The sequence below is a fragment of the Neovison vison genome, chromosome 10 (assembly GCF_020171115.1).
Source record: "Neovison vison isolate M4711 chromosome 10, ASM_NN_V1, whole genome shotgun sequence".
NCBI classification, from domain to species: Eukaryota; Metazoa; Chordata; class Mammalia; order Carnivora; family Mustelidae; genus Neogale; species Neogale vison.
In genome coordinates, this window is record NC_058100.1 from 49,327,174 (window position 1) to 49,342,487 (window position 15,314).

General features: G+C 51.3%; 1 protein-coding gene across 1 annotated transcript; it reads right to left on the reverse strand.

Annotated features, from left to right (window-relative positions):
- Positions 1-6,774: 6,774 nt before the first annotated feature.
- On the reverse strand, positions 6,775-12,600 carry RGS16 (regulator of G protein signaling 16). Its single transcript, XM_044266291.1, has 5 exons — positions 12,449-12,600; positions 11,385-11,495; positions 10,560-10,624; positions 10,108-10,274; positions 6,775-8,680 (listed from the first exon to the last, which is right to left on the reverse strand). Exons 1-5 carry the CDS (start codon positions 12,490-12,492, stop codon positions 8,459-8,461), a joined length of 609 nt encoding a protein of 202 aa, XP_044122226.1. The 5' UTR covers positions 12,493-12,600; the 3' UTR covers positions 6,775-8,458.
- Between the last annotated feature and the right edge of the window lie 2,714 nt (positions 12,601-15,314).

A 15,314-nucleotide genomic window follows, 5' to 3' on the forward strand; every position in this document is an offset into this window, starting at 1 on the left:
TTCCCGCCCTTGAGGCTTCCGGGCCACAGCTTCCCGCGTCATCTCCCCTACCTGCTTGAGGGAAATGAGTAGTAAAGAAACATTTCCTGCCCATTGCTTTGCAAGTGACATGACCCCCGTTGACCCCTGACAGTCCTGATCATGACACACCTGACGCTCAGAGAAGCTCAATAAACTCAGAGCCCAAGCTCGCTCACTCCTCTGGGCACACGCAATGCTCTCACTGCCCAGAAGGCCACCAGCCAGAGAGCTGGTCCCGTAGCCAGCGCGGTGGACTTCTAGGGGAGTGACTTCAGGTGGGTGGATGGCTTAACCATGTGGAGTCTCAAGGTCTCTCATGCAACATGGTTTTTTAACATTCCTTCTGGTCTAGAAGTTCTGTTCTTGCCACTTTCCTAGCACGGAGATGCGTACTGTGTGCTGAAGGCCCCCGTGGGAAATATTCCGGTCCTCAAGGAATAGCCAGTCTTGATGGGGAGACCAACTCCTGACCATCTTGAGCCAGGAGAATCCAGGAGGGGTGGCCCAAGAGACATGTGGGGAGTGACACCTGTTCTGGTAGGAGGAGACTTGAAAATGCCCAGAGACCCCAGCCATAGGGCTGGGTCCAGAGCTCCAGACCGAAGAAGGAGCACCTCCAACAGCAGAAGCAAGCAGGCCCAGGAGCCGGTGGGAAACCAAGGGGGAGAACATGCAGAGAAGCCTAGGCCAAGGCTATAAATGTAAGGCTGTCCCCCTCCATCCCTTTGGCGTCCCCTTTCCACACACAACATGTTGATATGTGGACACAGTGTCCTCACCCTTCCCTTCTTTGGTCCAGAAAGATCCCTCAGGCTGCAAGGATGTGCTCTAAGAAAACTGCATTTGGCTCACCAGAAGCTCTTCTTCAATCTTGGCCAGGAGACAATGGGGTCAAATTGAATCAGACGTATTACTGACATTCTCACAGCTTCATCATAATTTTGCTAATTAAATCCAGATTTTCCCACTTTCCTGCGACTGCAGTAAACATTCATCTTATGTATTCTGTGACGTGTTCAAAATAAAAAGACGAGGAAGTAGAGGTGCAGCTAAGATAGGAAACTAACAATTGCAAGCAAAACAAAACAAACAAAACCAGAATTGCTCAGGACCCAAGTGATCATAAAGCAGAACTCCAAAGGAATAAACAAAGGAGTAGCAAGAAATGTAGGCAAAGCAAAACAGCTGGCACAGCTAGAAACTCTCCAGCACTTGCTGGTGAAATGAGGCTGTTGACAGGGCATTCCATGCAGGAAATGGCGAGACTCTTGCTAGCAGAGGTCAAGGCATTAAGTCTCCAGAATGCTTCAGAGCAAGGATTCTGGCACCAGACTACCCTGCTTCAAATCCAGACTCTCCCACTATGATAGAAAAATTACAAAAATAGCCACATTTTTTTCAACCCTCTCTATACTCATGCCCTCCACAATTTAACTTCATGCTTTTTCTCACTAAGTACTCTCATTACTCCCCCTCTTTGAATCTGGGCTGGGGACCCTGCCACCATAGAATGAAGCCTGGTCTAGCCTGCTGGGTGATGGAGATACATGACCCAGACACCACCATTGCCCAGGCCAACAACCATCCTCCTTAGATATATGACGAAGGCCATCCTAGACCAGTCCACTCCCGTCAACTCTCACCAGCCCTCCAGTGGGTCACAGACACAAGAACAAGCCAGTGGAGATCAGCTGAGCCTGGCCGAGATAAGCAGAGGTGCCTAGCTGACCCACAGAGTCACGAGAATAATAAATGCTTATTATCTGAAGTCACAGAGTTGTGGAAGGGCTTGTCATGCAGCAATAATAGCTCACCAATACAGCCACCGACTAACTCTTTGGATTTGGGCAATTTTCTTAAACCTTCCAGGCCTTGATTTCTACATCTGCAATATGGTGAAATTAAACAATATTAATAACATAACTTACCTCACAGGAATATGGTACAGATTGCAGAAATGGACCTACGTGAGGCACTTGGAATAGTGCCCTTCACACGTACATAGCTACAATTTGTGCTGAGTATTTTCCGTAAATTTCCTCCTTCTGTCATCACAAAAGTCCTATGAAGCCAGTCCTATTCTTATTCACAGGTTACAGGAAAAAGTGAGTCTCTGAGAAATCCAATAATGTGCTGAGATCATTTGGCTAATAAGGAGCAGATATGGGACTGAATTCAGGGCCTGCGGTCTAAAGCTTGATACTACCTTGTCTGTGCAACCACCTCTGGGAACTGGCAAGATGGAGTAGGTTAAGGCAATGATACTGTCCAGCACAGAACTCTCTCTTAAGTGGGGGCCCAAATTAATCCAAATAAAGGATTAATCCACACATTATTGCTTTTCTCGAAGTTTAAATCAAATCCTTGTCTAGGTTGGTGACCAACGCTTGGGAATCACCAAAACTGTAAGTCAAGAGGTATCGTTTCTAAATGATGGAGATTCAAACTTCATTATCTAGCCACTGACGGCATTACATCCCTCACCCTTGGGATTTCTTCTCCGTTATTTAAATTTCAAATCTTTCTTTTCTTCCCTAAAGCAATTTGAAGAGCTGGACCAATTTAAAAGTTTCAGTGAAAGGGAATTACCTTGAGATCAGCCCTTAATATGCCCCGAACACCTTTCTCTCTTTACCTAAAAGCTTCAGTTTCTAAAATTAATTTTACCCTATTGACTGAAGAACTCTTGTTTTAAACCTTGTACCCACTGGTTCTTAAAAGTTATTCTAATTATTCGCATTTATATTAAACGTTCACATATTTACTAAAATGTGTCAGTAAACAAAACTATAAATTATATCTCTTGGATACCATTCCAGAGGAAGGAGCCAAACAAAGTAGGACAAAAGTCAAGCAATACCAAGGAAAACGTTTGCATTGCCTGATATGGCCACAGGGAGGCAGCAGAAGGTTGAGGGATGGGCCAGAGTTGGGGGCCCTTCCCGTCAGGTGGGAGCCACAGCCTGAATTTGGAAAGCGTGCTGGCTGACCCGGGTTTGAAGGAGCTGATGAATGGCTCAACCCTTGATTTCCTCATTTGAAAAATCTGATGTGATGCTCTGCATGTCAGATGATATACTATATGAAACAGCTGTACTATTCTCTTTTTTTTTAAGATTTTATTTTTTTATTTGACAGAGAGAAAGATCACAAGTAGGCAGAGAGGCAGGCAGAGAGAAAGGGGGAAGCAGGCTCCCCTCTGAGCAGAGAGCCCCATGCGGGGACCCAGGACCCTGAGATCAAGACCTGAGCCTAAAGCAGAGGCTTAACCCACTGAGACACCCAGGCGCCCCAACAGCTGTACTATTCTTGAAAGAAACGTAGACTTGGAATCTGGTTCTTGCATTCTATTCAAGAAGTCAATAAAAGATGACGGTCAGATACCTGTGTGTACAAGGCACTGTGCTGAGTACTAGGAATCAGATGATCATAATAATTATAACTAATATTCATGGGACAACATTGTGCCAAACACTCACTTCATTCTATGTCCCCTCGGAGGGGTTCACTATTCTATCTTCATTTTACTGATGAAGGAATGGCCCGTAACTTCCCAAGGTCGTAGAGCGAATGATCCAGGATTCCAACTATCTTGATTCCACGGCCAGGCCTGTGAACTGCTTTGCTGCAGTCTGTTCTGTGCCATCTTATCTAGGTGAATAATATGGCTTCTGGTCTTGAAGAGACCAGTTTAGGGGAAGGAAAACATGTGAAGTGCTCCGTGCAGAATGGGCAGCAAAGTCAAGAGTGTGTCCTAGAATCACAGATGTGGGGGAGATTCACTTGACTCAGTAGACATCTGGGAGGGCTTCACAGAGGAGGTGATGCTTTTGTTGCATTTAGAGGTGGGCATTCCCCTCCACATCACTCCTAGTTAAAAAAAAAAAAAAATAAGAGAGGAAGAGAGCATTCCAAGCAGAGAGAACAGGATGTGCATAGAGGCCATCTGGGCAGGAGACAGATCAGGAGAGGGACTTGGGTCAGCTCAGGATGAGCCTCAGATGCCGTGGTCAGATCCGGACTTTCTTTTGGAGTCAAAGGGGAGCCATTGAAGGAGTTTGAGGGCAGCCACGACGTGGTCAGATCTGTGCTTTAGGGATAAAAACTGGTAGCATGGGCAATGGGTGGGGGAGACGAGGGGCGGGAGACCAGGTGGAACACTGTTTTTATGGCTCAGACTGGAGAGGACAAAATGCTCCTCTAACGAAGTCTCGGTGAGCCTGGAGAATAGAAGCTGGACATGACCCGTTTCCAAAACGGGATGAGCTGACATGCAGAAGAGATGGCACAGCCTGAATTTGAGTGGCCAGTGCCTCTGTGTACGTATCAGGGTTAGAGAAACGGAAGGCAGTGTGCATCTGCAGGGGACGACGGTGACCTTGGTTTCAAATGTGTTACGTGTAAAGAACCTGTAGGACATCCAGGGACAGGTCTGAAGCTCAAAGTTATAATCTGAACTTTCCTCCTGCTGGATTTAAAACCAATCAGTAACTTAAGAGACATGTGCTGAATGCTTATTTGCAAGACCCTGGGGAGAAAGAGACCTGCCTAGTCCCAGGACCTCACCACAGGGACAGAAAGGCAGAAAGCAGGGATCTAAGTGCTCCAGTTCAGGTGAGTGTTGGCAGCGGTGGGACATGGAGAGGTCTGTAATCAGACCCAAAGGCTCAGGCAAGTCTCCCCAGAAAGACCCTTGAGATGGCTTTTGGAAGATGCCTCCTTAGCTGATTAAGGAGGTAGAGGACAGCAATGAGACAGCAGGGTGGTCCAGGATAAGAAAGTCAAGAAATGTGAGACAGTAACAGCGAATCTGGGAACTGGGACACATTTGTTTTCATTTCATTACAGGGTCGAGAGTAGCAAGTGAGGTCTCAGAGGCCAGCCACAGCCTCCTTAGGAAATGCTTTCCCTGCTGAGCCAAAGCCTAGAGTGTCCCGGGGAGGGGGCAGAGGTCTGATGACATCAGAGCCACTTGCTAACAGTTTGATCTTCAGGAAATCCCTTAAACCCTCAGTGAAGCATTACAGCCTGGGACTGCTTTGAACCTAGCACCTGGGACATGTAAAAGGTCAGCAAAGGACTGTTCTCCTCTCTAATGTGGACCTACCACCTTCAGCCACAGCACAGAAGCCAAGACCACTTTTTATGTGAGAGGGAGGGTTAGGGGGATGGGGATGGCCCTTGAGGATGGTCTCACTGGACTGTGTGGCCCGCTAGCGCGCGCGCACACACACACAGACACACACACACACACCACTGGCTGTCCATCATCCCCGTTCTTTTCTCTATCACTCACTGACTACACCTGCCTTCTCCTCCTGGCTGCCCACATTGTTTCAGAAGGCACACATCTGTGCCCTTGTCTCACCATATTCAGGATCCCTACCCACTATTGAATAAAAGTAGTTACTGCTTTTGGTTTTCTGCCAGGCACATGGGATGCACTCGAAGGCATGTAAAATGGTGAAAAGAGGGAAGGAAAAGAGGACATGTGAGTGCCTCCCAGCCTCCCTGGGTACCCAGCTCTCTTCTTCCCCCATCAATCACCTTCCCACACCCATCTCTTGCACACCAGATGACCCCTGGTGCTGTAACTGGGTTCCCATCGCTCCCATCCAACCCCACTGCTCTCTCCAGCCTGCTGCCCGGGATCCGTTCCTCGCCCCATGAGCCCCAGTTCCCCAAATCACAGGCTAACAAACCTCATGGAGCTGGTGGAAAGACTCCCTGAGATCGGGCCCCTCCATAGCCTCTGACCATATCTTCCTTCTCGGGCCCCTCAATTCTGAGTCCCTCCTGGAGATGCCCAGAGAAACATACCTTAGACCTGGGCTTAGAGAGAGAATCCACCTGGTTTTCCAGCTGACACTCCTGGCTGGAGTCTGGTCACTTACTCAGACAAACAATAGGGGAGAAATAAAAGCCAAGAGAAGGTACAGATCTGTGGATAAATAGGTAATTCAAGAAAGGGCTTGGGAGGATTACAGTAGGAAGACCCTGGGCTCACCCCATCCCACATGGTCAACTAGATATCATCCGTCTGCAAGTGGATAAACCAGAGAGTACAGACAGATAATTCGATAGAAAAGGAATTTCTAAATAGTGGTAATGGGGTGGGGGAGAGGACAAGTGGGGTAAGAAGAGAGAGAACGAACAGGCTATTGGCGAAGGAAGAGCTGATACAATCCGCGCAAGCCCAGCTCAACCCTCTGGCATTGTCAGCCCATGGGATGGAACAGTGTCATGTACAGAGCGGCTTCCCACAGCTCATCTCAGAGCCGGTCCATGAAATTATTTGCAAAATACTAATGCTTTGAATTTCTATGAAATCCTAATGCAAATTAAAAATGGGCAAAAGTGAGTATGCCCTGAAAGCTACCTTGTCCAACTTGTCACCTGCGGCTACTGGACCAAGGGGAGCCTCCCCTCATGTTGTGAAAGGCCAGGTTGGAAATGGTTACTGGGTGAAGGACATGGGCTCTCCAGTGACAGCAGGCTGACTGGGTCCCTTTGACACAACAGCCCGACGCAAGTTGGGACTATCATCGGCTAAAGGAAGTTACCAATCTCGGGGGCCCCCCTTAGCACCTGGGCCTTCTCATCAACTCTGCCAGTCACCAAACATGGGCCTTCCCATTGGGCCTCTGCTGTGACCCAAGAGCTGGGGCAGGTGTGGGGAGGGCTCTCCGGAGGCCAGCTCCTGCCCCAGGCTTCCCCTCCCTCTTCCCACCTGCACAGAACTTGCAGCCAGGATCTCGTATTTGGGTTTTATTTTTATTTTACAAGAATATAACATGCTAAAACAGGGAAACAAGGGTAAAGTACATCCTTCTTATCTAGGAAACCAGCTCCATTGTCAACAATAAATAAATAGTTAAGCAGTGAGGAGTCCCTGACAGGCGCTAAGAGGTTCCCAGCACGTTCAGAGGTAGAGTCTGGTGGAGAGGGAGACAGGCTACCAGCTCCCGCTGAGATTCTCCAGCAGAGGCAAACTGAAATTACAATAATAAATAACAATACCAACAACACAACAGTAATAAAAATAATATGGTATGACAATTGTCACAAAACCAACAACACATTATACTTAAATAATTTTCTCCTGGAGGAGCTCAGAGCATAGAGAGAACAGTGTGGCTTCTCCTGGGGTCAAAGGGGCCGCCTGGTTCATTCAGTTCCTGGGCCTGGGCTCCCGCAAAAGTTCCATGAGGAAAATGCGTGTTTGGGGTTGCCCTGAGGTGACAAGCAGGTCCTGATTCCCCACCCCCACCCCAGTCAGGTTCTTCCAAGCAGCCTCTCTCTCCAGCTGCACCCCTGGCTTCTGTCTTCCAAGGGCCACTGTGGTCCCTGGTCCAATTTCCCCCAACACTCCAGTAAGTGCACCTCACATCCACAGGAAGGAAACATAAGGTTCCCCTTCCATTCTGGGCATCTCTCTTTCCCTGTTCTCACACCCAGAAAAAATGCTGGCTTGATTTCAACGGAACTTTTGGGAACTGCCAAGGTATTTCTTAGGATCCTTTTCTTCCACATTCCATACTACAGAGCCTAAGAGCTGAACTAGCCGCTCACTGAGAGGTCCCACACCTTCCGCCTCATGGGCCCTATGGTCTAGGGCGGCACGGGGCCAGGAAAGGGTACTCCGCCCCCCCACATCAGGCCCTCGGGGGGCCCTACTCACAGATGGACCTTGCTTCAAGCACAGAGCCAGGGACCACCTGCAAAGGTCACCAAGAGCACCAAGATTAATTTCACAGGAGCACAATGGCCCCTTTTCCAGGCTCCCTACTGATGTGGAAAGGGGCTCAAAAGGCCAGTTTTCGAGGTATTAAAAAAAAAAAATCTCATTTTGGGCAAGCGTCAAATTGTTCTCTGGCCTTGCAAAGACCATGAGGCTGGACACACATGTGGGGAAGGGCAAGCTAAGGGAGCCCCAGGCAGCCCGGAGGCAGGTGAGGAGCGCAGAGTGGGAAGGCACCGCATCCGCAGCTCCCTCCTGGGCCCGGGCACCCGGCCACTAGGAAAACAGGATGTAGCCGGAGTCAGCTCCTCCCCGGAGGAAGAGCTGGTCTGGCTGTCCTGCTCTCCTTTTCAAGTTTCCTTTATCCGTGTTTCCCAGTCCACCCTGGAATAATTCTTGCCCCGTGGAGAATGACAAGAGCAAGGATAACTCCTACGTCGCCTTTCCTTTCCCCAGAGAGCCCCACGCGACCCTCATCTTCGGCCCTTATCCGCCCAGTCCTGGAAGTGGGGGTGGAGGGGGCCCTCTCGTGCATGGAGCCCAGTCCCACAGTATCTGGAGGAGAGGCCGCTTCCAAAACAGGCTGCCAAAGGGCTTTTTTCTTCACTGTCCTCTCTCGCTTGCTTGGTGGAATCTGCCTTAGGGACGAGTGACTCCACCTCTCCCCCCGGGCCGGCTCCCTCCCCGCCACGAGGCTCAGGTGTGCAGGGGCTCTGCGTGGCTGCTGCTGCCCAGAGAGGCAGAGGCGGCCGAGGCTTGGGCCACCAGGTCCCGGTAAGCAGGGGACTTCAGGAAGCGTGGATAGGAGTCCTTCTCCATCAGGGTGCGAGTCTTCCCCTGAGCCACGTCAAAGCACGTGGCCGTGGCAGCCTGCAGGTTCATCCTGGTCAGCTCCCTGGTCTCGTGGTCTATGTTCACCTGTGGGAAGGAAGGCAAGCACGTGGGTGAGGGGAGGGTGGGCCAGGCAAGGGGTCCAGAGGGCCATGGGGTTGGTGGGGGCGGGTGGGGGAGGCTGACAGGCCTGAACCAGGAGCCTGGGGTCTCCTGAGTTGACCATTAACTGACTTTTCAACTCTGGGCCCGTCCGTGCAATTGGACGCAGGATCTGCCCTCCGATCTCCCAAAGTTATCAAGGATGTATGAAGAGTGTATACAGATCTAACGCCTTTTCCTCCCTGCCTTCGAACAGTCCAGGTTCAGTTCCCCGTCGCCTCTCTCCTCGGGTTAACGCCAGAGCCTGCTAACTGGTCTCTCTCCTTCACCCTCACGCCTGTGGCCGGCTCCCGAGCCAGCGGTTAGAGCGAGCCTCGGAAAACTCACGTCAGGTTGCCAGCGGCAGTGCTGTCCTCCTGTGTCACTCAGAGGAAAAGCCAGCGTGTGTGCTGGGCCCATGCAGCCCCCTGGGCCCACATCTGGCCCCCTGCCCCCTGGTCTGACCTCTCCTACTCTGTCTCCCTCCCTCTCTGAGCTCCACTCAGGCCCCCTTCCTGCTGGCTTTTGCACTTGCCATTTCCTGTGTTGCAATGTTCTTCCCTCCCTTCTTAGGTGCATCTGTTCATTTGTCACCTAAAGGGGTGACCCACCCCTCACTTCCCTTTGTAAAACAAAAAGACCTCACATGCGGCCAGCCTGTACTCCAGGGCTCCCTTTCAAATCCTGCTTTGCTTGGGTCGGAACACGCACCTTCCCCTGACATGTTATTTACTCATTTAATCGGTTATTGTCATCTTCTCTCAACAGTAGAGACTTCTTGTCCCTCCTATGTCCCCAGTGACTATAACCGTGCCTTGCATGTAATTGGTGCTCAATAAGTCTTTATGGAATAACGTGGAAAAAATTAAAGTGCTCAGAAAAATACAGAGAAGGCTACAAAAGCAAGGCATTACTATTCTCTCTCCACAAGGTGGCCCCACTCGCTTTGCCAAACACTGGTGGCAGGGAGCCAAGACCGGAGGGAAGTGCAAAAATTCACCACCCACGGACCAGCCAGCCAGAGGCAGGTCAGTCAGGAGACGGAACCGGGTCACACGAGGTCCCCAGGTTGACCCGTCTCTCCGCTCGTGTGTTTTGAGCCTCTTTGCAAAAGTGGGTATGGACAGAAGCCAGAACCCCTCCCTGCCAAGCCCTCCAGCCCCCCTCAGCGAATCTGAGGGTGACAGCAACCGGGAGTCCCAGGGCGCCTGGCTCTCCTAGTCTCCGGCCACAGAAGCCCATTCAGCCCTGTGCCACATAAGATCGCTCTCTAAAGTCAACCCTTCCCCACTAGACCGCCCCCAGCCCCAGTCCTCGGCGGGGAAGGGGCAGTCAGGGTCTGGAGGAGCCCCGGAACCTGCTGAGGCTCTGACCTCCTTAGGAGCTTCGCTGCGGATGAACTCCTCAAAGATCTTGTGAGCCCGGGAGGCCAGCTTGGTGGCCGAGCGGAGCTTCTTAAACTCCTCGCAGGCCAGCCAGAACTCCAGGTTCTCCTCGCTGAACTCCGTCTTCAGGAAGGCGTGGAAAGCGGCCACTCCATCTGGGGTTGAGGGGAGAGAGGGAGAGACAGGTCAGACAGCGGGACAGCAGGGAATAAAGGAAGAAAGACGGCAATTGTGGTTAATGGTTCTATTTTTAGGATGTAATTTTCTTGAACAAGGACCTGCCTTTGTGTTCTGAACAGAGGCTGGCACACTAGGGGATCATTATTATTATTACTACGACTATTATTTTGCCCACGCTTTTCAGCATCCCTCAGGCTGGCTCCAAAGCACATGGGTACACATGTGCCATCCACAGACAGACACAACAGGGTCCTACTCACTTTTACTGCTCAGTAGCAAGTCAAATGACTCTTTCCACCCCAGCACATCTTCTGAGAAGTTTCTGCTAAAAAAGAAAAAGAGAAAAAAGAAAAGCCAAGATTTTCATTTTGAAAAAAAAAAAAAAAACAGCATAGGAATGCATAGCATAAATCCTAGCCAGAACTCTGATGGAAGTTATAGGATTCACATCGCTGGGTGATTATTGGAGCTGACTTCCCGAAATCTTAATTGAGGCTACAGGTGTTTTTCTAGAGCATAGTTCAGTAACGAGAGACCAAATTCAAGGACCTTCTGCCCCTCAGTAAATAACCCTAAGATGGTCTCTTCGTTGTCCAAAATTTTTTCTCTTCCTCTGACTCTGAACTTTGTTTTCTACACTTCCCTCATGAAAAGCAGGGCCTCAGGGATAGAAGTGAAATCTACCCATAGCGCCAGAGACCAGAGCAGCACCTGGCAACTGAACACTGCTGTTCATGTGAAAGGGCTTGTAGGCAGAATGCACGCTAATGGAGGAAGAGTCATTGACTGAAAAGCCTCAAGTGTTCACAGACCCTGTCCTAGCCCTGGCTGCATGGACAATGACATCTCCAGGTGGGGGAGTCTGGTAACTAGACAGCCCTGGTCTGTCGGTGACCTCAGAACCCAGGCGCCCCCTATCCAGTCACCCATGGCAGACCAGCAGGAATCTTCACTAAAGTCTCCAGGAAGGGGTCACCAAGGCCCACCATTCATGACCTAATTTCTCCTTGTATTTTCTTTCTTGTGGCTCTTTCCCTAAATCTGGCTCCCTCCCCTCCAGGAACCTAGGTCGGCTAGCGGCTTACCCCTCTTTGCTGTGTTTGCTGCTCCACTCAAACTTGCCAACGCTCCCAGTATCAGAGCCCAGCTCTGATTTGTGAAGAAAGATTCCCAGCCGTGTCTTGAACTCTTTGGCTCTGGAAGACAAAGCAGGAACATGCAGGATCCTACACGGATTCAGCCAGGGCAAAAAGGTTTATGGGGTCCCAAAGAGTTTAGGCTGGTGTCCCCTCATTCCAGCCTCAAGGGTCCCTGGGAAACTTCAGCTGTTCCCAGGGCTTAAACTCTGCTTGTCTCTTAATATCACCAACCCAGAACAATGGAAGTAATCCTTTAGCTGTTTCTCAGTAGGGCTTAAACTTTATGAGTTTAGAGCACAGCACACGTGGGCTTTTCCCCCACTTAAGCCACACTGCTCTATCTTTGTGGCTGTTGGTGAGCAGAAGGCAGTTCAGCACCCTCTAGGCTTATCATGAATATTTTGGGAACTGTGGGGAAATGGATTCCTGCTTTCACCTTCTTCATCTTTTCCTTCCCAGCCACCAGCTCCAGCAAGGACGAGACGTGGTTCAGTAACTCCCTGGGAAGTGGGCACATTCCTCACCGGGTCCCCCCGCCCCCCCCCCAAAAAAAACACCTCCCTGCCTTCTCAGGGCCCAGACAGACCACGCTCCTAGACCTGGGCTGTGAATGGGATTCACAGCCCACAAATAGAATGAAAACCGAGTGCTGAAGAAACTAGAAAAGGGAGTTCCGCCTGCCGGTGCCGCTGAGCTCTTCCGCAGCCCCGTCTTCGCAGGTCGGCTGAGGACTGCCACTCCTCAGAAGATAGGGAATGACAGAGAGCAGTGATTCCTTTGCTTCCCGCGGTTCTTTCTCCTCCCTTCTCTCGGCCCGTCGCTGCTCTAAGACTCTAAAGGAGGCATCTGAAAACCTGGAACCAAGGTGACCTCTGCCTCTCCACTCAAGTCACTAGAGTCCCATTCTCCTGCCCGCCCGGTCCCCAAGCCTGTCCCTCCACTCCCTAAGGACAGGTGAGACTTGTACTTGCTGCGGGCAGCTGGAAGGCCCACGGACAAGCTCCTCGTACCTCTCCAGGCAGGTGGTGGGGAAGGCGGCCAGGGTCCGGCACATGGCTGCGGGTTCCGGGCAGCACGTCGCGGGGAGGATGGTGACGGGCTCCAGCGGTCACGGCGAACGAGGACCAGGGCCGGCGGCTGGCACTATCCAAGGCTTCTTAGCTTTATGGGGTTGCACGCGCGGACTCACCGCTACCCGGCGGCTTTTATTCCCTCGGAGGGAGCAGGGCGGGGCTGAGCGCTGCCGACCAATCGGAGAGCGGGACGGCGAGCGGGGATGAGGGAGGCGGGGCCCGGGAGCTCGACGGGGCGGGGCGCCCGCAACTTGCCCCCAGCTGGGCGCACGCGGCTGCCCTCTCCTCCGGGCTGCACCGGCGTGCGGAAGGAGAAGCGGCGGGGAAGTCACACGGCCCGAGAAGCGCCCACTCAGTTTAGTAGGAAAAAAACCCGTCCGCCTCTAGTAAAAGCAGAAAACCAGCTCAGCGGCAGCGGGCGGATTTGCGTAGGGGGTGGCGAGCCGGGGAGACACGCACCGTGGGGATCGCAGCCTGCGCCCGAACCTGCCCGGTCCGCGCCGACGGGAGCGGGAGGCGCAAGCGGCGCAAGGCGGCGTCGGGATTACACTGATGACTACCCTTTACTGTGCTCCTTCACGCTCGTGGGGCTAAGGAAGTCCTTTACCGCAGCTCGTCATCTCCTCTCCTCCCTTTCGGAGACGAAGAAACGCAGTCAGAAAGTTAAGAGACCTACCCAAGATCAGAGGGTTGGAATTAGCAGACCAATGGCCGGGGGTGGGGTGGGGGCGGGGCTGGACGCTTTCTTGAGCATCTGTGCGCCAGGTATCATTTACTAAGAGTCAGGTTAAATAATTTGCTCAGCGTTACGCAATTAGTGTTTCACCAGAATTCAAATACGAATTTACTACGCTTTTTCCACTGCCCTCCCGGCCAAAATTAGAATCCCCACTTCTCTGTAAACTGATGAATGATCCTGGGTTTAAGCAGCAGCTAGTTCAGTGTCCTTATCTCTGAGGTCAAGGTAAGAAATGTCCTCCCTCTCTCACCTTACCATAAAGGCCTTACAGACCCCCTCGCCTCCCACACCGTTCCCCTCAGTTCTCCCTTGGGATTACTATTAATGAAGTTGTCTGTGAGGTTTAGAGTGTAAAATCCAGAGCTGGGTTTCCAGGTTTCCAGTCATGGCTCCACCACCTACTGATAGGAGACCTTGGGCAAACTTCCTTATCTTTCTTTGCCTCAGTTTCCTTATCTCTAAGATGAACATATGGTACACCTATTTCATAAAGATGTGAGGATTACGTTAATTCTTAGTTTGAGTTCCCCAGGAGATGGGAAAGAGTTGCCCTGAGGCAGAGTCTTGCTGGCGAGGGTTCTCAGACCAGAGAGAGAGTGAGAGAAACAGCGTTGCTCAGAGGGAAGAGTTAAATGCCAGGTTGCTGCAACAGAGAATGCAGTTGGCCCCAGGGCCTTTGTACTCATTGGCCATTCATTGGAAGTGGTTCTCCCGAGAACGTGGCTTAATCTTAAGCAAGACAACCCCCTCTGTTAAGGCCAGAGGGACTGTGCTGACAGCCTACTGCAGACAATAGGTTGGACAGTGAGGGCTGAGGTCCGGAACAGGGGATGATGGTCGTGTACCACAACACCCACAGTAAGATGCTTAGATCAGTGCCGAGCACATAGTTAGCACTCAATAAATGTTAGCTCTCAGGCTTACTTGCTAGGGACACAAGAATTGCTAGACAATAAGGAAAAGTAGTATGCTTTTTGTATCTCTTGGAATTTAGGTTTTTATTTCATGAGGGGCATTTAGGAGTTGCGGTTCTCCAGCAAGTCCTGGAAATAAAGGGTCAGAATAGAGAAAGGGAGATTAGAGAAGAGATCCCCAGCTTAGACAGCTGGGTGAGACAGCCCAGAAAAGCTGGTTGGGGAAGGAAAGGTTGAAACCACAAAGGGGGAGGGGACAGGAAGGCCTGGAGATAGTAGTTGAGCAAAAGAAGCCCAAATCAGAGCAACGTGTGGGGTTATCTGTCAAAGCAGATTCTCTAGTTAACCCAGGGCCCGCAGAAGGTGACTCAGTTCATCAAAAACACAATGTACCCTTAAGAGGAGCGTCAGACCTTTCCCCAACCTCCCAGTGGGTTCGTAGACAAGGCCGGTGCGGAGAAGCTCACACGTTGGCAGCTCCATACCGGGTGCCAGCGATCCACCCCCTACCCCCCATCTCTGGTTCTTCCTTTCTCACGAGGCCACAACTGGGTTGGCCTGGAGCAGGGAGAGGGCAAGGGTTGTGGTGTGCAAACAGGCAATGAATGGAAGGACGCCTTTTGAACATCTGTGTTTCTCAGCATAATCCTCCATCCACACAAGGTAGCAGCCCATCGCCCCACCAGCAGGATGTTCTCTGGAGGCGTGGGTCCGCTGAGGGGAGACCTCTTGTGTCACCTGGGCTCCTCAGGGGCTGGGGCACGACTGTATTGTGCAGCTGCCAGGTGGGGACGTGGGTGGTGTCTGGGACAGCTTCTCTTCAAGCGATGAAAACAAGTTTACGGATGAAGCGAAGCGAATGCCGGTTCCTGCCCTCAGGAGTGCCATGTTGGAATCAGCCCAGACATGGCCACAGCACAACAAAAATCGTGATTATACTCGGAATCTCCCTAAACCTTCCTGTTCCGTCTGCATCCCTGTGAATAAGCCAGAGGAGCCTTTTAATTTCCATTTTGCAGATAACACAACAGCCAGTGCCTAAGGTGCCCTCACTTAAGTGCCCTGCATCGGAAAAGAGCTGAATCAGGGCCAGCTCTCCAGATTCCTGAGCTGGTGCTTTCTCCCACTGGACAAAGAAAGCAAAAGAGGC